This window comes from Armigeres subalbatus, chromosome 3, assembly GCF_024139115.2.
Source record: "Armigeres subalbatus isolate Guangzhou_Male chromosome 3, GZ_Asu_2, whole genome shotgun sequence".
NCBI lineage: Eukaryota > Metazoa > Arthropoda > Insecta > Diptera > Culicidae > Armigeres > Armigeres subalbatus.
The window spans coordinates 273,092,597-273,118,456 of NC_085141.1; the positions used below are offsets into that span (position 1 = coordinate 273,092,597).

The 25,860-nt window shown below is 39.8% G+C and overlaps 1 protein-coding gene across 1 annotated transcript; it reads right to left on the reverse strand.

The window, feature by feature from the left end:
• Positions 1 to 472: 472 nt before the first annotated feature.
• Positions 473 to 3,492, reverse strand: LOC134219811 (uncharacterized). The gene is made up of 6 exons (XM_062698678.1): positions 3,376 to 3,492; positions 3,228 to 3,318; positions 1,579 to 1,764; positions 1,370 to 1,520; positions 1,054 to 1,305; positions 473 to 880 (listed from the first exon to the last, which is right to left on the reverse strand). Exons 2-5 carry the CDS (start codon positions 3,291 to 3,293, stop codon positions 1,301 to 1,303), a joined length of 408 nt encoding a protein of 135 aa, XP_062554662.1. The 5' UTR covers positions 3,294 to 3,318; positions 3,376 to 3,492; the 3' UTR covers positions 473 to 880; positions 1,054 to 1,300.
• Positions 3,493 to 25,860: the final 22,368 nt, after the last annotated feature.

The window sequence follows — 25,860 nt, forward strand, 5'->3', positions numbered from 1 at the left end:
CTGCGGAAGCGTGATCTTAAGTTGAAACACATCGGGATGGACTCTGATCGTCGTATTTATATCAACGAAAGTCTTACCGTTGAAGCAAGGAAACTGAAATCGGCTGCGCTGAATCTGAAGAAAGCGGGTAAACTGACATCGGTATATACACACTTAAAATTATATGCCGAATCTCGGCTTTTTTTAACCGAGATCCGCACAGCCGAGCGCTCGGTTTACTTCTCGGTTTAATAATTGATACTGAAATTCTCGGTTTGTAGAAAAAGTGACAACCAATGAGTTTAACTGAGATTCTCGGTATTGAAGAACTGAGGAATCAGCAAAAATATAAAACAATCATTCAAAATAATTTACTAGAATTTCGACTCAGTGATAATATGTAGATTGTAAGTAGTAATAATTGGTAGGTATGTAAGTAGGTTTTATACCAGACTTTGTGATTCAATTAATAATAACTAGACAAAAAACTCCATTATCATCGTTTATTAGCGTTTATTTCTATAAATTCAAGTTATATTTCATTCCATATTTATACATTAAATGAAAACGCTCTTGTTTCGATTTTCGAGCAATAGTTAAAATATAATCGAAAGTTTCGTAGCATCTAGATAAGTTGATTCAAAAACTTATTGCCTGTTGTACTTAGAGACTCGAGTTTGAAGCAAGATGCATAAAAAAATGAGTAAAATAGTTTATCCGAAGGGTGACATTTGACATTAAAAACTGTAAATGTTTGACACAAAAGGATGAAGGCACCAAGTAGATTTTGCCCGACGGGAATGGCTTTGTCTTTCCAGACAATATAGCAATCACCAAGCTCAAACAATTTCTCTGCAATGATGACAAGTGGCACATCCGGGGTTGGTAGTTCCATTTCGAGCTGAAAATAGAGCATAAAGAATATTTTAACATCAACGTTTTTAAAAGCTACAAAACTAAGCATACAATGCCGTTGATTACAGTACAATAAAATTATTAATGATATTGTACCTAAATATTCCAATATCAGCTTTGGCAGCCTTTTTTATATTTGTCTCTATATATTTTACTTACACCAACCCATTCAATTATACCGTGTAACGGATTAAGCTTGCGTTCCTTCATTTCCTTCTCATTATTGTCTCGTGGTCGTTTTGCACCTCTCATTGGATTCTTTTCACGCACCACGGTAAGCGACTTGATTAGATCGTTTTTTATATATCGGTGTACGTCACGATACTGATCCAAAATCTTTGGTTGGATCACATTCCACATGTCATCGAATGGAGCAGCATTGGGCCTCATTAATTTGAAATCAATATCAATCTGGAATTTCAAATGAAAATAGTAATACTAGTCGATTTTTGAAATATGAAATATAACTCTCCACCAAATGCAGATGCTACTGGGAAATCGTCCATGAACTCATGGAATGTCTCTTCTACGCGTCTCTCGTTGCGATACTTCAAAGTCTGCTTCCACAATTCTTTGATTCTCGATTTTGTTTGCTCCGAAGGTACAGCAAACTGCAGTTCTTGTACCTATAAGGATTTAAAATAATAATGGGTTCATTTAGTAGCTACTTATGCTATACTTTACCAGATCTTCAATGTTTGGTTCAACACGACCATCTTCTACGGTCTTCGAAACAGATGGAGCTTGATTGTCATTGATCTGTCGATGGATAACACGGTTATCTGATTTCTTCGCGAGTAACTCCATTCTATAGTGAATTTTTCCCGCATGTCGTCCATCACCACGAGCGTTTTTATGGAACCATAGTGCCTACAATGTAAACGTTTGATATCAATCGTATTAGTTATTATTATGTAAGCCGCAAATGCATACGCAAATTTATACAGTTTTGTAATGTATGTTTTGTGGTACAGTAGCAATTATACACAATTTGTGATCAAATTTCAATTGATTTAAATAGTTGATAAGTAATCAAGAATATACGACTTATTATTAAAGTACTCTATATTTATTCCTTGATGCGGCGAGATTTAATACGTATGACAGCCGCTTCGCATAGTTTATGTATGACCCCTTGTCGAATGACAGTGTAGCAGTGTACGGTAATCAAACAATAAATAACAAAACGATCAATTATGTGTCGGACGTTTCTTAGCGATCGCTTTAGCACCACGAAAAATCCAGGGAATTCTCGCTCCAGTCGTATTCGGCTACTGTTTTGGCCAAAGACGTGAGTAATAACTAATATTTAATACAGTTCCACTTTACCAATTTACATCACACACGATTTCATACATATAGGATTCGGATCAGCACACTGATACGTGGAAAACAGTTGTGTACTCAATCTCCATTGATACAAATTTCCCATTGGGATTGGACTAAAGCGCCTATTTCGTTTGAGCAAAACAACAACAACGAAGATGACGAGAAGTATGAAAGTGGCTCAAAATCGTGGCAAAATTGTATTCTACGGCGGATCTTATTCTGAAGAGTCGGCATTGTGAATGCCTCACCAGGTAGAAACACAAGTATGTACATCATAATATGATATTCTCGGGTACTTATTCAAAAGGACGTATGTGATTTTGTAAACAAATATTCATACGTCGATTTGTCCAATACAATGGAACTCCCACGCAAACCAACAGCACGAACAGGTAACCGAAGCCTTCCCCTACCTGTCTGTAGTGATGGTTTGCGTGGGAGTGCTATCAGATTGAAGAAATCAACGTTTCAATCATTGTTTACAAAATCACATACGTCCTTTTGAATAAGTACCAGAGATATATATAATATACATATGTGTCGCTGTTTTTATCAATGCAAAACTCTATTGATTCCGTACCAACATAGCATTACAAAACCTAATAATTAGATACATGTATGAAAAACTTAGTTAGGCTTTGTGCACAAATTATGTAAAGGGGGATGGCTGGGGGTTGAGCATCCATAACTTATTGTGACACGGAGGGGTAGTTATTGATTCGCTACGTAACGAACATTAAAAAAATCGAATGTACAATTTGCATTAACACAATGTTTTGCTTGAAATGAGGAAAAATATATAAAAAACAACAATAACGGTTTTTCCTGTGACGTTTTATAATAATTGGGCAATATGAGGCAATAGAAAAGTTATTTTAGTGAGCGTTACGTAATTAAATGGGACAGTCTGGTCGCTAGTTACTTGTTACATGAGGAGAGAAGGGGGTAAAAATTCTGATTTTGCGCTACGTAATTAGTGCACAAAGCCTTATCTGTAAACTTACGTGAGGAACCTCAGACACGGTCGAAGCCAGAATAGGATACGTCGTCACCAGGGAACGAGCGAGCATTTCCTTATAAAACGTCGATGGACGCCTAAAAAAGTCGTAAAATCAATAAAATGTAAATCTAAAGGTTTTCTTGAATCATTACACGCCGTATGTTGTTGCCAGGTAGTTGCATAGAATGTGATTGATACTTTTGATGACATTTTCTGTTGGCTTGCATCCCTCAGACAAAATCTCTTGAATTCTCTTACCGTCTTCAGTTTGTGAGAACAAAATGCCGACGTCGATTTCCAACAGGTAAACAAAGTATGTTAGTTTAGGAATACATATGCATGCACTTAGTTTGTGTATATAAATACCTTCTCGAGACTTATCGTCGAGAGCAAAGTCGAGTCTTCTGTAGAATTAGAGCATGTTGCATTGTTGTCACATTCAGTTGTCTTCTCGTTTTTAGTAGGTTCTTCAACATTGATATCGTTTTCCAGTAGTTTGTGATACTTTTGAATGATTTTGATCATTTTGGTCGTCAGTTGAAATCTCACAAAATCGTTATTGTCGAGTAATGAAAATGTTTCCACATCCGTTATTTCCTCTCTGACTATAAAAAGCATAATTAGTAATAATTTCATACAGAATAGAAACATGTTAACATTACGTCTATCAATAATCTTGACAATAACTCTTTCTGGACACGTATTTCAGATTGCTGCCATGAGTTGTCCATAAAGCGAATGTAGTGTGCGAATGAATATGATCAAATGAGGATAGTTTTTCTTCTGAACCTACTTCTACTTCGTATGCCTCCAGAAAATTATCATATGCTGTTGTGTCACATAATCTTAACAGAAAGTTAATATGGCCCTCAACTATAACAATCTCAATGATAATGCCATACGAAGGATAGTATTCATTTGCATTCCTTATGCATACCAACAAATTTGGCCGAAACTCAATGCCATTGACTACGATTTTCTTGGGTATGAATACGTGTGTAACACCTTCATCCAGGAATGGCTCACTGCGGCAATTTTCCCTGTGGACAATTTTACCACCACTATAGGTAATTTTATCCGTAAATGGATTATCAAGCAGATCAATTACCATTCTGAAACACTGACGTTTGGCAAGGCTTTTACAGATATTTTTAAAATTTCTGCATGTTGCTGATTGATTTTTATTAGGCTTGTTTTTCTGCTCAAATACTAAACAATTATATTGTTTCATGTTTCCACTTTTCTTAATGCATTCAACATAATGGTCGAGATGGTGATTTTTGTTGATTTTTCGCTGAAACTTATTGTAATAGAGTTCTTCGTACAGCCAAATATGCTCTTCTAGCGATGCCAACATATGATCTGATACGATAGGTGACATTAATATGCGAGTAATGTTGATTAAATGACCAATTATGCGCATATATTCGCAATCAGCGGAAACCTTGTGGCCAAACAAAAACGGAAATGCCCTGAGCAACAACAAATTTTGTGAAGCAGTTTGTTTTAGCCTATGAGTTGCTGGCTTCGAAAGCATTTCATCTGTGAAATTTGATGATGGTCTATTTTTTTTGTCGACATACCCATAAGTGAACGAGTGTACACAAGATGAATACACAGCTAGGTGCTTCAATGTGCTCAGTTTATGGACGAGAAGAAGGCGGGGGTGAAAAATTCATTTTCGGTGCAAAACATAAACAAACCGGCTGGCTCTCCCATACTAAAATCCAAGATGGCTGAATCGTGAATTTGGCAGATTGGAACACCTAGTGGTGTATTCATCTTGAGTGTACACGTTGATTTATAAAAGCCGCGTTTATACCTAATCGTTTATCCTTGTAGTAGTGATTAAGTACTAACTGTATTGTAGTAGGCACTAATCCCTCAGCTATGTCGTGCATAGTATCAAGGGCGAAATTTTGTGTGATATGAAAATTATCTAGTTCATTCAACACACAGCCATCTCGCTTCAGACCACACACAGTAAAAAATAAAAAGTAATATCACATCGGATTTGATGCACATCATCCGCGTCGTAAATATCATGTATTATAACATCAATATGTTGCGAATAAAAGTTGACGTACTTGATGTTTAACCTTCAAATTGAAGCGATGTAATCAATTTTTGACGTAATATGTCTGACGTAATAGAAAAATCGACGTAAAAAACCGGTCAGCATGAACCTTGCTTTTGGCACCGATGTTAGGGTGGCCCGGCAGTTTTGTATTACGGAAGAAACAAAAACAAATGTCAATAGTTTTATACGATACGATATATTTATTTTCAACATCTTTCCGATACATTTCATTGTTTTTTACTATTTTCAAAATATTAATATATATACATATAAATATATAAGGGGCCGTACACTAATTACGTAAGCAATTTTTCTGGGTTTTTCAACACTCCTCCCCCCATGTAAGATTTTTCCCGCATAAATATTTTTTATGTTAATGGATCGTAAGAAAATGGCAGACCCCCCCGGGTTCAATTTCGGTTTTGAAATTTTAAATCTTTGAAAATGAAAATGAGAAATTTAAATTTTTAATTTTAATTTAAAATGAACCTGTGTATTCTTCCGGGAATTACTACAGGAATACTTCCAGGAGTTACTCCGGAACTGTCTCTTGGAATTACTGAGGACATTTTTCGTTTTCCCCTAAAATTCCTTCGGAAGTTCATCCTATAATTTCTCCGGAAGTTCCCCCAAGCATTTCTCCGAAATTGCAATCTAAAATTCCTCTGGAAGTTCCCCCTGAATTGCTTCTAAAGTTCCTCCTGGAATTCCTCCGGGAGTTCCTTCTGGAATTGCTTCTAAAGAAGTTTCTTCTGGAGTTCGTCCGGAAAACCCTACTGGAATTCTACGGAATTCCTCCGGAAGTTCCTCTAGGAATTTCTTTGGAAGTTCTTCTAGGAGTTCCTCAAGAAAATCCTTTGGGAATTCCTCTGGAAGTTCCTTATGGAATACCTTCGAAAACTTCTCCTGAAATGCAACGGAAAGTACCTCCAGAAATTTCTCCGAAAGTTCCTCTTGGAATTCCTCCGGAAACTCCTCTTGGAATTCTTCCGGAAGTTCCTGCTGGGATTCCTTCAAAAATTTCTGCTGAAATTCCTCCGGAAATTCTTGCAGAAATTCCTCTAGGAATTGCTTTGGAAGTTTCGCTAAGAATTCCTCCGGAAGTTCCTCTAACAATCCCTTCGGAAGTTCCTCCAGGAATTTCTTCGAAAGTTCCTCTAGGAATTCCTCCAGAAGATCCTCTAGGAATTCCCCTGGAAGTTCCTCTAGGAATTCCTCCGGAAGTTTCTCTAGAAAAGAATTCTGGGAGGAACTTCCGGAGGAATTCCTAGAGGAACTTTCGAAAATATTCCTAGAGGAGCGTCCGGAGGAATTCCTAGAGGAACTTCTGGAAGCTCCTCTAGGAATTTCTCCTGAAGTTCCTCTTCCGGAGGAACTCATGCACGAACTTCCGGAGAAATTCCAGCAAAAAATTTCGGAAGGAATACTAGCAGGAACTTCCGGAAGAATTCCTGGAGAAAGCTCCAGAGGAATTTCCGGAGGAATTCCTGCAGGAATTCCAAGAGGAACTTCCGGAGTAATTCCTGGAGGAACTTTCGAAGGAACTCCAGAATGAACTACTGAATGAATTCTTGAAGGAACTTCCAGAGGAACTCCAGAAGGATTTGATTTCAAAAAGTAACTTAGGGGGAATTCCAGCTTAAACTCTAGTAGGAATCCTTTCAGAAACTTTCGGATGAATTACAGCAGGAAACTTCCGCAGGAATTCCAGAAGAATTCTCCGGACAAACTCAAACAAACAAATGAGGAACTTTCGGAGGGACTCCTGCAGAATTTTCCAGAGGAATTTCAAGAAAATAGTAAGAAATTCCAAGAGCCACTTGAGGAGTATTATCTGGAAATTTCCAGAAGAATTCCTGTGAGAACTCCCGGAGGAATTCCTGGTTAAACTCGTGGAGTAACTTCCTGAGAAATTTCTGGTGGTAGATCTGGAGGAATTCCAAGATGAAGTTCCGGAGAAATTCTAAGAGGAAGTTCCGGAGGAATTTCAAAGGAATTTCCGGAGGATTTCCAAGAGGAACTTCCGTAGGAATTCCAATATAAACTTCCAGAAGGATTTTCTTGAGGAATTTCAGATGGAACTTTCGGAAGATTTCCAAAAGGAACTTGCGAAGGAATTCCAAAAGGAACTTGTGGAGGAATTCCAGAAGGAACTTCCGGAAGATTTCCAGAAGGAATTACAGCAAGAAATTCCGGAGGAATTCAAAAAGAAACTTTTTAAGCAATTCCAGGAGGGATTCCCATTTAGGAGGATCTTTCGGAGGAATTCCAGGAGGAACTTCCGGGGGAATTCCAGGAGGAATTATTCCAGGAATTTATCCGGAACTTCTTCCAGGAATTCCTCCGGAAGTTCCTCCAGGGAATCCTCCGGTAATACCTCCAAGAATTCCCCCGGTAATACCTCCATGAACTTCTCCGGAAGTTCCTCTAGGAATTCGCCAGGAAGTTCTTCTTGAAATTCCTCCGTAAGTTCCATAAGGAATTTTTCGGTAAGTTCCTACAGTTTACAGTAAATGTTACCTTATACCTCGGGAAAATTTTCCGCCAGATTTTGGTCCCCATGAATCTTAAATGGGGCCGGGATTTCGATTTTCCGTGCCGAAATCCCGAAAGTATCGCATATGTAAAAATGCATAGGGAAAAATTCCGCGAACCAAATTCCCGAGGTGTGAGGCTACCTCAAGTTCCTCCAAAATATCCTCCGCATATTCCTTCACAAATTCTTTCAAATGTTCTCCAGGAATTCTTTCGGAAATTCCCCTAGGAATTTCTTCGTTCGGGAGTTCGGGAGAACTCCTTGAGAAACTTCCGGTGAAATTCGTGGAATATTTTCCGGAGAAATTCCTGGAGAAATTTACACAGGAATTCCTGACGGACCTTCCGGGAGAATTCCTGTAAGACCTTCCGGGAAAATTTCTGTAGGAACTTCTGGGGGAATTCCAGGAGGAACTTCCGGAGGAATTCCTGGAGGAACTTCCTAAGGAATTCCTGGAGGAACTTCCGGAAGAATTCCTGTAGGAACTTCCGGAGGAATTCCTGGAGGAACTTCCGGAGGAATTCCTGGAGGAACTTCCGGAGGAACTTCCGGAGGAATTCCTGGAGGAACTTCCGGAGGAATTCCTGGAGGAACTTCCGAAGGGATTCTTGGAGGAACTTCCAAAGGAATTCCTAGAGGAATTTCTGCAGAAATTTTTGAAGGAATCCAAGCAGGAACTTCCGGAGGATTTCCAAGAGGAATTTCCGGAGGAATTCCAAGAGGAACTTTCGGAGAAATTTCTGGAGGTACTTTCCGTTGCATTTCAGGAGGAGTTTTCGAAGGAACTTCCAGAGGAATCCCCAAAGGATTTTCTTGAGAAACTCCTAGAGGAACTTCCGAAAAAATTCCTAGAGGAACTTCAGGAACTCAAGCACAAACTTCAGAAAGAATTTCAGCAAAAACTTCCGGAGGAATCCTGGAGGAACTTCCAGAAATACCTCTAGTAATTCCTCCGGAAGTTCCTCCAGGATTTCCTCCGGAAGTTCCTCCTGGAATTTCCCCAGAAGTTCCTACAGGAATTCTCCCGGAAGGTCCTCCAGGAATTTGTGTGTAAATTCCTCCAGGAATCCCTCCGGAAATTCCACCAGGAATTTCTCCGGAAAATATTCCACGAATTCCACCGGAAGTTCCTCAAGGAATTCTCCTGGAAATTCTTCCAGAAGTTCCTCCGGGAATTTCTACCAGGAGAATTCCTGGAGGAACTTCCGGAGGAATTCATGGAGGAACTTCCGTTGGATTTCATGGAGGAACTTCCGAAGAAATTCCTAGGGGAATTTCCTCGGGAATATAATTCGCGAAATTTTTCCCTATGCATTTTTACATACGCCATACTTTCGGGATTTCGGCACGGAAAATCGAATCCCGGCCCCATGGGGACCAATATCTGGCGGATAATTTTCCCAAGGTATAAAGTAACATTTACGGAAGAACTTAAGGAACTTACCGAAGAATTCTTCATTGAACTTACGGAAGAATTTCAAGAAGAACTTCCTGACGAATTCCTAGAGGAATTTCCGTATAAATTCCTGAAGGTATTACCGGGTGATTCCAAGAGGTATTACCGGAGGAATCCTTGGAGGAACTTCCGGAAGAATTCCTGGGAGAAATTCCGGATAAATTCCTGGAATTCCCACGGAAGTTCCTCTTGGAATTCCTCCGAATGATCCTCCTAAAATTTCTTTGGAAATCCCTTCTGGAATTGCTTGAAAAGTTCCTTGTGGAATTCCCGAGGATTTTCATAAGGAACTTGCGGAGGAATTCCAGAAGGATCTACCGGAGGTATTGCAGAAGGAACTCTCGGGACAATATCAGCAGAAACTCTAGGATATATTTTACAATTCTGGATCCTACAATTATTGTATTTTACAACAACCATTATAAAAAAATTTCATTTTTTTCAAAATTTAAAATTTAAAATCCAAAATTCAAAATTTAAAATTTTAAATTCAGAATTTAAATTTAAAATTTAAAATTTAAAATTCAAAATTTAAAATTTAAAATTTAAAATTTAAAATTTAAAATTTAAAATTTAAAATTTAAAATTTAAAATTTAAAATTTAAAATTTAAAATTTAAAATTTAAAATTTAAAATTTAAAATTTAAAATTTAAAATTTAAAATTTAAAATTTAAAATTTAAAATTTAAAATTTAAAATTTAAAATTTAAAATTTAAAAATTAAAATTTAAAATTTTGAATTTTGAATTTTAAATTTGAATTTACTTGAAAACTTTAAAATCCTAAATTTTAAATTTAAATTTAAGATTAAGAAATTGAAAATTGAAATCAAAAAATTAATAATTAAAAATTAAAAATTTCAAATTTCAAATTTATAAATTTCAAATTTCAAATTTTAAATTTAAAATTTAAAATTTATAATTAAAAATTAAAAATTAAAAATTTAAAATTTAGAATTCGAAATTCAAAATACAAAATTTAAAATTCGAAATTTAAAATTTAAAATTTAAAATTAAAAAAAAAAAAAAAAAAATAAAATTTAAAATTTAAAATTTAAAATTTAAATTTAAAATAAAAAATGAAAAATTTAAAATTGAAAATAAAAAATAAAAAATTAAAATTGAAAAAAAAATCAAATAAAAATTAAAATTTAAAAATTAAAATATTAAAAATTAAATTATAAATTAAAGATTAAAAATTGAAAATTGAAAATTTTAAAATGGCAAACATCGATTTGCATCTAAACACTGTGGCACAAATTTCGCTACTTCAATTACCAGCAGAAAATCTTACCATGCACCCTCTGTTTAACACACCACAACTTCTTAGAGATTCTTTAAATTACCGAATGATGATCGTTTGGGACAGATAGGTTCCGGAAATCGTGCAATAGTTCAAAGTGTATTTTGTTTGCGGCCTGGCATTTTGGTGACCTGCAATATGTATGAAACGGATTTATTTCGTTATAACGTTCCAGCGGGTGATTTCATGTTTTGTCAACGAAGCTTACCTGTAATTCTTCATTCCTCTTTTCTCGTTGGATTGTACCCAGCCGATCAACAGGGAAATTTTGAATCCTCTTCCGCTCCTTCGCAGTCATTTCTCGGATCGGAACAACACTACCGGTGATTATGTGTTGCGGATCTCTTCCATAATCCGTTTCTCACAGCTATCAAATGATTTAATTCAACTTATACTTTTTGTTTAATCCAAGAAATCAGTTTCAGTTTGTTCCGGCGGTAAACAATTTGCGCCGTACCGTAACTTACCTGAAAATCCAGTGCACTTTCTTCTAGGTACGAAGCAATTCATTTATCCTATTCCTGGCCATGTTCTGATCCTGCTGCTGATTTTGAAAACCCTGATTAAAACTAATGCGGAGAATTTTCACAAACAAACACGTTTCTGCTAGCACCTGACAACTAATGAAAATTTTCGAGCGTCAGTTACTGGCGTTGCCGAAGTTTGACACTTGCACCTTTGATACTGGGTTATATTACATTGCTGATGTAAAATTATTTGCTTCTGTTGGCGAAATTACGTCTAATGTACGACCTGCATTATGTGCATCTTTTTGAATGCAGTCAAATGATTAATTGTGTAGGTAATTTTACGTGTATTTGACAGATTTGAAAATAAAGTTTTGTCGAATACAGTTTACGTTAAGCGATGTGATAAAACATTGATATGATACAAAAACACGTCAAATAGCTTATTACATATCTTTTTCAGGTACGTTGCTGCAAATTACGTTTCGGCATATTAATATTTTTTTTGCTGTGCAGTCAGAAGGGTTAATTTCCCCTGATGATACCTTACTCAAGTTACTCTCATACCACTCTTTTGTTCGCAGAGGGAATCGTTTGAATGGGTTCTGATGGAAGGCTGGCCTTGGAATAGTGCATATTCGGCAGAAGTAATTCGCCATGGGTCCTAGTAGTCCGAAAACTTCGTGCAAAGCCAATGTGTCACCGCAGAATATTGTAAGCACAGCTCGAATGGTGAACTGTTCCGTTCCGTAGAAAACCGTTACTCCTTCTTCCAACTTTTTCAGATCGCGTATTAGTGGTTTCAAAATCTTGTTGAAGCCATGCTTTTAGCATCTATCGAAGTGCAATAGATAAGCGGAAATACTGTTTTTGGAGAACTATTCCATTTCATTGGAAAATTTTCAATTTTGAAGTCGAAAATCGAAACTTTATTTATCCCAGCTCTAGAGCTGAGAGCATTTCCCAGCTCAACGTCGTCTTGGTACACATTTAGACGGACGACGTCAGGAAATTTTTTGAAATATTCGCTGTTCTGAAAAGTTTCCCCGGATTTGAAGCTTGTGTATTCTTTAATAGTCGGGTTTTCCGATAATTCATCATTGATGAGTTCTCTGTTATGAGGATTTCTGAAAATGAGCTTGAGTGTCTCAATTATCGGTATGTACATGAAGGTCTCGTTGACCTTAACTTTTCTCGCAATACCATCTACATGCCGAATGTCATCGCGGGTTTGTAGCATCTTTTCAACTGGGTTGGGAATGCTGACTGCCAGTTTACTCAAGAAATTTGTTTGCTTTGAAAGCGTCGAAACTTGATTAAATAAATCTGGCAAGTGGAATTGATTAAGGAAAGTAATAGTATCAGGGACCGACAAGTCGACTCCATGACTATTCAGAAATTGTTTCGCGTTTCCTTCAAAATATTCTCCAAGCATTTGAACCAGTAGTTCACACAGTTTAATCATTTCAGAAATTTTTGATTGCGGCAATGAAACATCTGACGTTAATCGACAAATCCCCAGTGCGATGTTTTTTTTTAATTTGGTCCAAACCGACTGTAGCTTCCGATGATAAAGTTTCATCTTCCACTAATGAAATGAAATCGTCATTGCAAGTTTCAAGTTGTTCGATATTAGGGCCTTCCGTATCAACCGGTACGCAGCTCTCTTCCGGTATTTCGTGACGAAGGGGAAAAGGATGTTGCTGTATAATATGCCGCCTGAGAGATTTAAAATGGCTGTATCTTGATCGGCATTTTTGGAATGTGCAATCATAAAACACTCTTTCTGGATCGAAGTGACCTGAGAGAGAGAAGCCAGCTCGATGACAGATCGTTTATTTACCATGTCTTCTTCTTGTTCATTTGTGTGGAAACCGTGGAAACACGACATATCAAGGTGACATTCCATTACGTCGTAACCAAAATTTGCCACTTCATTGAAATCATGTGTAAATTAACTGTTTCTAGTGGTTGTGCACCTCATATCACGGCATAATATATATTCTTCATATTACTGGATCATGCAGATTGATAGTTACTGGTTCAATTTACTGAAATCAATATAAAAGAAAGTTGCGAACATAAACCGTCAAATAGATAATTTCGGTTACGACTATTTGAAGTTGCATTGGTGTATTTACTTTTTCCGGTTCGCAGTGACTGGATCGCGGTGACATTAGGATGAAGATAAACAAAGCGAGCTGTCTTCTCTCTCTCAGGAAGTGACCATTCCGGATGTGGTTATTTGTATGCCGCTGAAGTTCATCGACATAACATTGTGGACATCGACATAACTTCTCGACAGAAAAAACAAGTTATTCTAGACAATTTAACCTAAAATAAAGATAACAAGTGAGAAATTTATACTTACTGAAGATTTCGTAAAGTCTCACATCCTCCTGCTTCAGGTTTTCCAGTAATTGTTCCATTTTCACTACTTTTTGAGAACTTTTTCGGCACAAAAGCACATTCACTGAAATCTTACTTTTAATCAAAAACAATATGGCGGCGTTTGACAGATGGTTTGCTGAATCTCGGCATGTGGCATTGCAAAAACCGATATCTCGGCATTTCTTCAACTGATATTCAGGACAGTACTGTTACGGTGGGTTCTCGGCATCTAATATTGACGATTATCAGTTAAAAAATTGATTTATCTGATTTATCAGTTTTAAACAGTACTGAATCTCGGCTCCACCGGATTTTTTGCTGACTTATCAGTTCAATTTGTAAGTGCCGAGGAAGGTCAGCAATTTGTTTTGCCGAGCCCGTAAAAAAATTTTAAGTGTGTACCAAGCATGGAGTGATCCATGTGAAGTCTGCAACTGGTGGGCCATTCAACATGGTACGGTCCGAAGATGAGCTGGATAAATTTTCGTAACTATGTATTTCGTTCACTTTGCATAGCATGTTTAAGTTGTGATTGTATAATTTTTGGATTTGGAGTTTGAAGATTGTATGTTAGACGAAATTGTTTCATATTTCACAATAGTTATGCAGCCCTCTAGAAATTGCTTCCCCTATTTTAATGGTTGCCATCTCAAAACTACATCTACACGAACATTCCGCGAGCAGTGCTTAATGCTGTTCTTCTCCCTGATAAGCTGACCATTTTACACAGGAATGCCCAGAGTCTCTATGCGCACAACTTCGCGAAGCTTGATGAAGTCCGTGACTTATTGTCTACATCTAAAGTTGAGAGAGCATGCTTTTCCGAATCTTGGATTACGTCTAAGCACAGCGATCGTAGTATTGGCATCTCGGGCTACTCAGTTGTGAGAAATGATAGGACATGTAGGCGTGGTGGAGGTATAGCTGTTTACTATAAAGAGCATCTAACCTGCCACAAAGTTTTCGGTACAACACTGACAGCAGATTCAGCGGATAAAACAGAATGCTTGGCGTTAGAGTTTCGGGTTGGTGAAAACAAAATTCTGCTGATAACCATATACAACCCCCCAAACAACGACTGCTCGAATTTCCTGACAGAAAAACTCACTGATTTCGCAGTTCATTACCAGAATATTATACTGGTTGGTGACTACAACACCGACATGCTGCGCCCTAGTAGCAGGAGTTAAAAATTTTATTCGATGCTCCAAAATTTTTCCTTGAAGTCTGTTAGTGGAGAACCAACATTTTTCCATGCTGGAGGATGTACACAGCTTGATCTCATTCTCACCAACAACACAGACAGTATCATGCGATTTGGACGGGTCAGTTTTCCTTGTTCGACATATGTCGGACAAGCAGCCTACACTACTATAGGCACTATACCAAATTCGAACCACATGCTGTGGAGAATGCTATTCTATCTATTCCATGGAACGTTTTTTACCAAATCGAAAACCCCGATGAAGCAATGGAATTTTTTAATTTGCATGTTAAAAAGGCGCATGATTCATCCATCCCTCTCCGCAGAAGTAGCAGTCGCCGTCGTCACAACCCATGGTTTTCTGAAAGTGTGAAACTATCACTTTTAGAACGGGACTTGGCGTACAAGGACTGGTTGCAAGCACCAGTGCACTTGAAGGACGTCAAGCGTCGGGTATACAAGATGTTCAGAAATAGAGCCAACGCAAAAATCGCTCTATCTAAGCGACAGTATCTGCATCGGTTACTGGACAGTAGGACACCACCAAATACTCTTTGGCAGCATTTGAAGAGGCTAGGAGTCAGTAAGGATAAATCCTCAAGGCCATGTGAGTTTGATCCTAACGAGATAAACGACACTTTTGCAGCAAATTTTTCAAACAACATGCATAATGAAGCAAGGACTTTCAGTATACCAGCGCCATCGCCGCATAGTTTTTCATTCCGCTCTGTGCAATCCTGGGAAATAGTGAATGCCATTTGGGATATCAAATCGAATGCTCTTGGACTTGACGGATTACCAATTCTTTTCATCAAGATAATCCTTCCACTGGTCGTCCAACACATAAAGCATCTATTCAACATGTTCATCAGAACGTCTACCTTCCCCAACTGCTGGAAGCATGCAAAGATTTTACCGTTGAAGAAAAAGGCACATTTGAACAGCATGAACAATCTGCGACCAATAAATATTTATTGTACCTTATCCAAGGCCTTCGAAAAGCTACTCAAAGCGTAAATGAGTTTGTACATCGATAACAACAACTTGCTAACTGACTGCCAAGCAGGTTTCCGGAGAGGTCAGAGCATCAAAACAGCAGCTCTTCGAGTTTATGATGATATTGGATCTGTCGTAGACAAGAAAAGTGCTGGGGTCTTCTCCTACTGGATTTCTCGAAGGCTTTCGATACCGTTCCGCACTGTAAACTAATATCCAAGCTCGAAATGCAGTTCAACTTTTCTTCTACTGCCGTAAGCCTGATAAAATCGTATCTATACGAAAGAAAACAGACTGTTTTTTTGTGGCGATCGATGCTCAAGGAGTGCTGATGTATTGTCCGGTGTACCTCAAGGATCAGTGCTGGGTCCTCTGCTTTTCTGTTGTCATATATACGATCTACCGACGGTGCTACGGTACTGTTCCATTCAAATGTTCGCCGATGATGTGCAGATGTACGTGGGTCGACATGGTCCTTGCGCACGTGACCTAATCAGAAGATAAACCATGACCTGCAAAGAGTGGCAGATTGGTACAGACGAAATGGGCTCCATATAAATAAAACAAAGAGTAAAGCGATGTTTATTTCGAGTCGAGGCCAGAGAGTTAGCGGCTTTGCTCCACCCGAAGCAGAGATTGTGCTGGATGGAGAAATAATCGATTGGACGTATAGTGCTAGCAACATAGGATTCATCTTTAATAACGACCTGCAGTGGAATGGATTAATTTAAAAAGATTTGTATCTTACGCTAATGGACAATAAACAAACAAACAAACAAACACTTGTTTACTTTTTGCATCCATAAGAAGCAAGCAAAAAGTTCAAGTGATGCCAGTATTATTTTCACGATTTCATGCATTTTCATACGTTGCCATTTCGACAGTTTTTCACTCCGCCGGTCTCTGGTTATAGGGTGGCTACTAAAAAGCACTCACTCATATTTTTTTGTATTTTTTTGGCACGAGAAAGGCACCAACACCGCTAGTTGGCTTAATCATGGTTTTGCCTTTCTCGTACACTAAGTGTACGTAAAGGCTATAACATTGCTTCAAAAACAAAATTTTGATAGGAGGCCCAGAGGGCCGATTTTTATATACCGATCGACTCAGCTCGAAGAATTGAGGTGATGTCTGTATGTGTGTGTATGTGTGTATGTGTACAAATTTTGTAGACACACTTTTTGGAATTTAGCATTATCCGATTTACTCGCAACAAGTTGCATTCGACGGGGAATGCGGTCCCATTGTTTGCTATTGAAAATTGCCTCGATCGGCCATTGCATTTCAGAATTTTTGAAAAATCATTGTTTTTTTCCCAAGGGTCCCCCCAATACATTTTAACTAATGCAAAAACATGCAAAATGATCGAAAAAATGTGATCTATTCTCCTAAAGAGCTTTTTTGACCTTTCTAATGTGATTCTTTCAATATATTTTATAATGCACGAGAAAGGCATCATCACTGCTAGGTGGATTAATCTGGGTATTTTATCAATAGATTCGGAAACTTTCCACCAATTCGCTAATTGTGTGTGTGAGTCATCCTCTACCCCTCACCCGGCTGGGGGTGTTGGTCAAGTATTTATTTATTTATCATCAGACTAAGGCCGGAGTGGCCTGTGCTGCACATAAAAGACTTCTCCATTCAGCTCGGTCCATGGCTGCACTTCGCCAACCACGCAGTCTGCGGAGGGTCCGCAAGTCGTCCTCCACCTGATCGATCCACCTTGCCCGCTGTGCACCTCGCCTTCTTGTTCCCGTCGGATCGTTGTCGAGAACCATTTTCACCGGATTACTGTCCGACATTCGGGCTACGTGCCCGGCCCACCGCAGTCTTCCGATTTTCGCGGTGTGAACGATGGATGGTTCTCCCAACAGCTGATGCAACTCGTTGTTCATTCGCCTCCTCCACGTACCGTCCGCCATCTGCACCCCACCATAGATGGTACGCAACACTTTCCTTTCGAAAACTTCCAGTGCGCGTTGGTCCTCCACGAGCATCGTCCAGGTCTCGTGTCCGTAGAGAACTACCGGTCTTATAAGCGTTTTGTAGATAGTCAGTTTGGTACGGCGGCGAACTCTATTCGATCGGAGCGTCTTGCGGAGTCCAAAGTACGTACGATTTCCAGGCACTATGCGTCTCCGAATTTCTCTGCTGGTATCGTTATCGGCGGTCACCAGTGAGCCCAAGTACACGAATTCTTCAACCACCTCGATTTCGTCACCACCGATAGAAACTCGTGGTGGGTGGCTCACATTGACCTCTCTTGAGCCTCTTCCTATCATGTACTTCGTCTTCGACGTGTTGATGACTAGTCCAATCCGTTTAGCTTCGCTTTTCAGTCTGATGTAGGCTTCCTCCATCCTCTCAAAGTTACGTGCCATGATATCAATGTCGTCGGCGAAACCAAATAACTGGACGGACTTTGTGAAAATCGTACCACTCGTGTCAATCCCTGCCCTTCGTATTACTCCCTCCAAAGCGATGTTGAATAGCAGACACGAAAGACCATCACCTTGCCGTAACCCTCTACGGGTTTCGAAGGGACTCGAGAATGCCCCTGAAACTCGAACTACGCACATCACCCGATCCATCGTCGCCTTGATCAACCGTATCAGTTTATCCGGAAATCCGTTTTCGTGCATTAGCTGCCATAGCTGGTCCCGATCGGTTGTATCATATGCGGCTTTGAAGTCGATAAATAGATGATGTGTGGGCACGTTGTATTCGCGGCATTTCTGCAGTACCTGACGTATGGCGAACACCTGGTCTGTGGTAGAACGTTCACCCATAAATCCCGCCTGGTACTGCCCCACGAACTCTCTTGCAATTGGTGTTAGTCGACGGCATAAGATTTGGGAGAGTACCTTGTAGGCGGCGTTCAGCAATGTGATTGCGCGGTAGTTGCTACAATCCAGCTTATCGCCCTTTTTGTAGATGAGACACGCGACACCTTCCATCCACTCCTGCGGCAGAACCTCATCCTCCCAAACCTTGGTAATCACCCAATGCAGCGCTCTAGCCAGTGCTTCACCACCGTGTTTAAACAGCTCTCCTGGTAGTTGGTCAACTCCATGGGCTTTGTTGTTTTTCAGCCGGCTGATCTCCTCCTGGATTTCCTGGAGATTCGGAGCCGGAAGTCGCATGTCCTGCGCGCGTGCTCCTAGGTTCATTACCATACCGCCACCGTTGTCTGCCATATCGCCATTCAGGTGCTCTTCGTAGTGCTGCCGCCACCTTTGGATCACCTCACGCTCGTTCGTAAGAAGGTTCCCGTTTATGTCCTTACACATATCGGACTGTGGCACGTGGCCCTTACGTGAACGGTTCAACTTCTCATAGAACTTTCGTGCGTTATTAGCGCGGTACAGTTCCTCCGTCTCTTCACGGTCTCGATCTCCTGCTGGCGCTTTTTCCTCCGCAAAATCGAGTTTTGTCTGTTCCGCGCCCGTTTGTATCGTGCCACGTTCGCCCTCGTGCAGTGTTACAGCAATCTCGTCAATGCCGCACTCTTCTCCTCAACTAACTGCTCACATTCGTCATCATACTACAGTCAAACCTCCATGAGTCGACATTGAAGGGACCATCGACTCATGGAAATATCGAGATGCGGAAAAGAAAATCCTTGGGAAGTTGTTTGAAGGGACCATCTTAGTAGTCCAAAAAATATTTTTTAATATGGCATAATTTGCTTCCATGAGTCGATATCGAGTCATAGAACATCGACTCATGGAGGTTTTACTGTAGTCGTTTCTCTGATCCGGGGCACCGTGCCAAGTGCAGCGGTTGCGGTGCTTCCAATGGCAAACCGAATATCTCTCCAGCCATCTTCAAGAGACGCTGCGCCTAGCTGCTCTTCCGTTGGGAGTGCCACTTCCAGCTGCTGCGCGTAGTCTTGGGCTAGTCTACCGGATTGTAGCCGCTCAATGTTTAGCCGCGGCGGACGACTCCGACGCGTGTTGATCACCGTCGAGCGTTTTGAGCGTAGACATACTGCAACGAGCTGGTGGTTGGATTCAATATTCGCATTGCGGTAAGTGCGTACGTTCGTGATGTCGGAGAAGAATTTACCGTCGATTAGAACGTGGTCGATTTGGTTTTCTGTTACTTGATTAGGTGATTTCCATGTGGGCTTGTGGATATTCTTGCGGGGGAAAAAAGTGCTTCGGACTACCATTCCGCGGGAGGCTGCAAAGTTTATGCATCGTTGGCCGTTGTCGTTCGATACGGTATGCAGACTATCCGGTCCGATGACCGGTCTATACATTTCCTCTATTCCTATCTGAGCGTTCATGTCACCAATGAATGTCTGAAGGAATGTAAAGAAGAACATCTTGACATTTTTCTGATTAAACTTCCGAACGAACACGTGGAGGAACTTCCGGAGGTACGCTTGAAGAAACTTCCGGAAGAACTCCTGAAGGAACTTCAAGAGGTTTTACAGAAGGAACTTTCGGATGAATTCCAGATGGAACTTCCGGAGGAACTCCTGAAAGAATTTCCGTTGGAATTCCTGAAGGATCTTCCGTTGAAGTTCTCGATAGAACATATTGCGGACATATTCCTGGTAGAACTTCCGAAGAAATTTCTCAAAGAACTTTAGGAGGAAGAAATCCTGAAGGGACTTCCAGTGGGATTACTGAAGGAGCTTCCGGTGGAGGAACTTCCGATAGATTTCTGCATGAATTTTCGGAGGAATCTTAGAAGGAACTTCCGGAAGAATTTTGGAAGGGACTTTGGAAGGACTTCCTCCAGGAACTTACGAAAGAATTCCTGAGGCAACTTTCGGAGAATTAACTGAAGAAGCTTCCGAAAAAAAAAATTGAAGGAACTTCCAAAGGAAACACTAGGGGAAATTACGGAGCAATTCCTGGAAAAAAAAATCCGGAGGAATCCCAGAAAGAACTTTCGAAGGAATTCCTAATAGAGCTTCCGAAGGAACTTCCGAAAGAACTCCTGAAGGAATACCAGGAAGAACTTCTGGACGATCTCCTGGTATGACTTCCATAAAAATCAAGGCACTTTTGGAGGAATTCCTGAAAGAACTTACGAAGGAATTCTTGAAAGAACGCTCGGAGGAATTTTTAGAACAATTTCTGAAGGAATTCAGGGAGTTATTACAGGAGGAAATCCTGAACGATTTCTCGTTGAAATACCTGGAGAAATTTTCGGAGGAATGCCTGGAAAAAATGGAATTATGTACTTGTGGAACTTTTGAAGAAATTATTAGTGGAATTCTTGGAGGAAATCCAGGATGAATTACGTAGAGCCAAAAGAAATTCTGAGGAAATTCATCCTTGAATTCTTCATTCATCCTTGAAAAATTCTTGGAGAAAATCTAAGTGGAACCCCTGGAAGAATTTTCGGAGGAATTCCAGAACGGGTTATTTTCGAAATTTTATGAAGAAATGCCCGAAGAAATCCTGAGTAGTTCCTGGAGAAATTCTCAAAGGAATTTCTGGAGGAATTCCCATAGAAATTCCTCCAGGAGGAACACTTTAAGAAACTTCTGGAGGAACTGGAGGAATTACCGTAAGAATTTCCGGAGAAATTCCTGGAAGAATTGTTAGAGGATTTTCCGAAGGAATTGCCGTATTTGCCGGATGAATTCCCGAAGAAACTTTCTGGAAGTATTCGTGAAGGAATTACTGGGGAAATTCGTGGATGAAAATATTTGGGAATTCGTGAAACAATTGCTGGAAGAATTCATGGAAGAATTCTCAAAGGAATTACTTGAGGAATTGTCGGTGGAAGAGTTCCGGTGCTTAAAAAATTCCTGGAGAAAATCTCAATGAAACTCCTAGACGCATTTCCGGAGAATTCCTTGACAAATTTCCGGTGGAATTTTCGGAGGAACTCCCGAAGGATTTATCCTAGAAGCTTTTTTTTGATGGGTCGGAAGAATTCCCGGTGATGTTCCTGGTGGACGTCCCAGAGAAAACCCCGGAAAAGTCTTAGATAAATGATCTGAGAAAATACCGAAGATGTTCCTGAAATATGTATTAGAAGAATTCCCAGCGGAGTTCCTGGAGTTGTTCTCGAACGAATTCCTAGAAAAATTCGCGGAGGAAGGTGCTGAGGAATCTTCGTAGGAATTCCAGCAGGAATCCCCTTAGAAATGTCTGGATGATTTTTCGAATGGATTCCTTTAGGATTCATGAAACTATATTTGAAGAAACTCAGAAGAAATTTCTGGACAAACTTCAGAATTAATCCCTGGAGGAACTGGACTAACGTACGGAAAACAAATCTAAATGAACATCAGGAGAAGTTCATGAATTTGATCGAAAACTGTCAAAACGTACGCAAACGTATCTATTGTGTTTGGCCCATTATTCCTTGTCAGCTCCGTACTGCTCAAGAAATCTCAGTAGCGCAATCATTCCATACCACCCTTAACGCAGTGGGCATCCATCGTATGTCTGCTGTGCATAGAACGCTTCTTTCTTGTCGTCGGGTCTCCCTTCGTGTGGGCTGTGCACGTTGATGATGGTATAGTTGAAAAATCGGCCTTTTATCCTCTGCTTGCTATGGTTGTTTTTAAAGGCGGCTTATTGGGCCTGCGTAAACCTCCTGTCTCGTCGGAGGGCCGTCGTGTCAGGTCGTGGTTTAACAGAGCCCACTGTCAAACCCCACCACATCCTAGGCTGGCGCCACCACTCGCAGCTTTAACAGATACGTATTTCGAATTACCTTAACAGTAAGGTCCTATTCAGTTTCTCGCACTTGACTCGACTTTATGAAGTACGACACACTAAAAACGTCATTACTGTTGACGTCATACGAATCTGGTAAAATTACAATCAAGTGGTGGAATTAAATAGGAAAGTACGAACATGGCATATGACTAATAAAGACATTCCACTAAAAGCCCAAATTGATTTTCTTAACTTCCTAGTTCTTTGTAGGACTGGTTTTCTTCGTCTTGCGTTGCATTTTCAAAGACATTTTCTTCTCACGGTGTCGGAAATACTCTTCTTTTTTCCTTTATTAATGTGAATTATGATATTTGAATCAGTTCTTCACTCTTTCTGATTTCACTAGGTTTTAACTTCTGGTTTACTCACGTTGTTTGACCCACGTGGGACGTTCTGAACTTCATTTTTGGAATTTTTCGCCATGGTATTTTCACTGGTATGAAATCGGGTTCGAAGGACCGTATATGGGTGACGGGGCTGCTCCAAGCGGGTTTTGTAACTTGCGGTTCGGCCTCCTAAGACCCCTAATGATCGGAAATATAATTTTATGTTAATTTCTCAAAATGCTATATTTTACTTATTTCCCTTAACCTTTTTGTCAAGGGATTTCCACAGCAAATTCTTGCAAATATTGGTTTTGAAATGGGTACCTGTTGTGAATCCAAGGAGCAGGAGGAAATGTTGTGTAGAATGTAACTTCACAGGCAGAAAAAGGAACAAGATTTAAAGTAGGTAATAGATGAGCCAGCGATTGAAATGTTGTGAAAATAAAGATGTGCATGATAAAATTATTTGTTTAAAAACTAATTGAAAAAGTTATGTAAAGTTAACTATGCTATAAGAATGTCGAAGATTTAGAATATCAATTAGAAAGCTAGTTATAATACAAGCATGTTGAATATACTCCTCGTGCTCTGCACGCAAGCATGCACGAAAATCATATTCATCCTGATGAGACACTGCCCTCCAGTAATAATAACTTACAGAAAGTAAATTTCCCTAACGCATTTTTGTATGCATAATAACCCCACTAGAGCAAACTTGTTCGCAACCACGCAAGCGACACACAAAGAAAGTCCTTTACCAAGTTTGGCAGTTTGACGTTCGACCATCAAAACCCATCGCTTCCCCCAGCAGTCAATGGTTTGACTTTCTAATACGGGAACTACCCAGAACCAACACCGGAATAGAAAGTAATTAATCGCTCAATTTATGACTTTCTACATTTATGCCAGACTGCGGTTGGCCACCTCATTAATGAGTCACGCGGAACACAATCTGCGTGAACGGGCGACGAAAATGAACCCCCCGTACTGGTCAATCACCAAAGTGGGGGAAATTATTCAAATAAGCTTTCCACCGTTTCTTCCGGCTCCGTGCCGGCTGAACAAAACCAATATCGGAGCAAACGTTCGCATTTCCAATCAGTCACCGCTAATCACCATAATGACGAAGGGATTTTCAGCTACGGCATCCAAAAGGACGAGAACTTCGGACTGCCATCCCAAGGTAACACATTACCTACTGCTTGACACCACCACCATCGTCATCGTCTTTAGAGATGTCGCAAATTAATCGATTACTTCGATTAATCGATTCATCGTTGAGATAATCGATTAATTTTGAATCGATTACTATACAATGATTAATCGATTCAATAATCGACAAGAATCAAGAGTAATCGATTAGTAACTAATCGATTAATCGGGATTTTACGACATCTCTAATCGTCTTCAGTTAGGTGAACGAAGCAAGGGGCCGTTTCCCGTCGGCAATAAGGGTATGCGGTATGGCACAATTCGGAAATCGTTTCACTATCCATGTTATACAATGTTGAACACACAAATAAAAATGGCAAGAAAATATTCAAACATTCCTTCCAGTAAAGAACATTTAGATTACCTCTGGATGCTCCCAACCGTTTGAAATGTAAAAATAAACAGTTCGAATGACGCATACCCATTTGCACTGCATTGGCCATTTCCTTGCAAACAACCAATTGCTTCTGACAGCGCGGCGCCGCAGACGGACGACAGGCCAGCCCGATAAGTAAGATGCTCCGATCACGCAAATGTCGCCTTGCTCGTTCGCTGCCACTATGGGACCATGATTAGCACAAATTTTCTCTGAAAAATCGAGGAAAAATTGCTTCCGTTTTTCTGCGCTGTAATCGGCAGCTGGTTTGGCTCTGGGACGGGCCAGGAATATTTCCTGCTATCGAACAGTGGGATCTAATTTTGCGGTGCGATTAGTGTCAAATCCGATGATGATGAATTATGGTGGATGCGGGATGATCGATTTGAATCACAATTTGTAATGAGAATCGTAATGAGCGGTGATTTGTATAATTTGGGGAGAAATAATTTTTCATCTGATATTTATCGTGTGATATTAAACATAATATAAAAATATAATTCTTTTGTCAGTGCGTGCCAAAACTGTCCATTAAAATCGTGACGAGATGGGGAGAGGCCAATATTTATCAGATCTTCTCCAAGCTTTTATAGATAATGATTAATCGTACACACATCAGTATTTACATTCACCAGAATCAATCTATCATGCACTCAACCGAATAATATCATATGCCCTACATATGTAAGATAAGATAAACATATCTCGCTGAGCTAACTTTTCTTACATAATTGATGACGGATGGAAGCTAAACAGAATGCCATTAATTATATTCCTCTTCTCGGTTAGTTGTCCTTAACACGAATGACTTACGAGCCAAAGACAGCAAACATAGTCCGAAAGTTAACGCATACGTCTCTTAGCTAGAAGCTATTCTTAGCTAACTCGTCGCAATAATGCACAAAATGTCGCTAGTCGGTAGCTGCGCTACACAGTCCTCCACCAAAATTTAAAAATGACGTGCAGTGCAAAAGAATGCTCCGCCAGGAGACCCTTCCAAGATGACTTTGAAGAGATAGTTAATTTCCTGGCGCACCCCTCCTGGCACGTAGGTGTTGTTCTTCGTCGTGCCTCGTTCTCTCATGTGACATCCAACTAAACAGTCTCTTTCGGGTCCTTTTTCAACACACTTCCAGGGAAGCGTCATTGAATATTTATTATGGTTCGGTTGAAAGTTTAAAGCAATATTCGCTGGTTGATTTATGGCTATTTCTACGAGCTAGCGGAAGAAGCATTCCTTTGTGACGATCGTGCTGGAATGGCGACAGCAAAGGTAGTTTCCTCATAGAACAGAACAGAAGATATTTGAAAGGTTTACTGTCAGAGGGGTTAAACTATCCGTGTGGCACGTGCATATGAGGGCATGCATATCAACGTTTAAGCTATATATAGTTGAAGAAGTTCAAGAAGGTAAATGTACCACAGTTGCATAAAATTGTGTTTTTTGTAAAATAGGTTACAACATAAACTAATAGTATGTGCTAATAGTGTTTCATCCATTTCAACATTCATAAAGTTACACATCATCCCGTGTAATAATACGTGATTTGCTATTCTTATATACCGTCATGCGGAGCTTCTTTTGACTCCAGG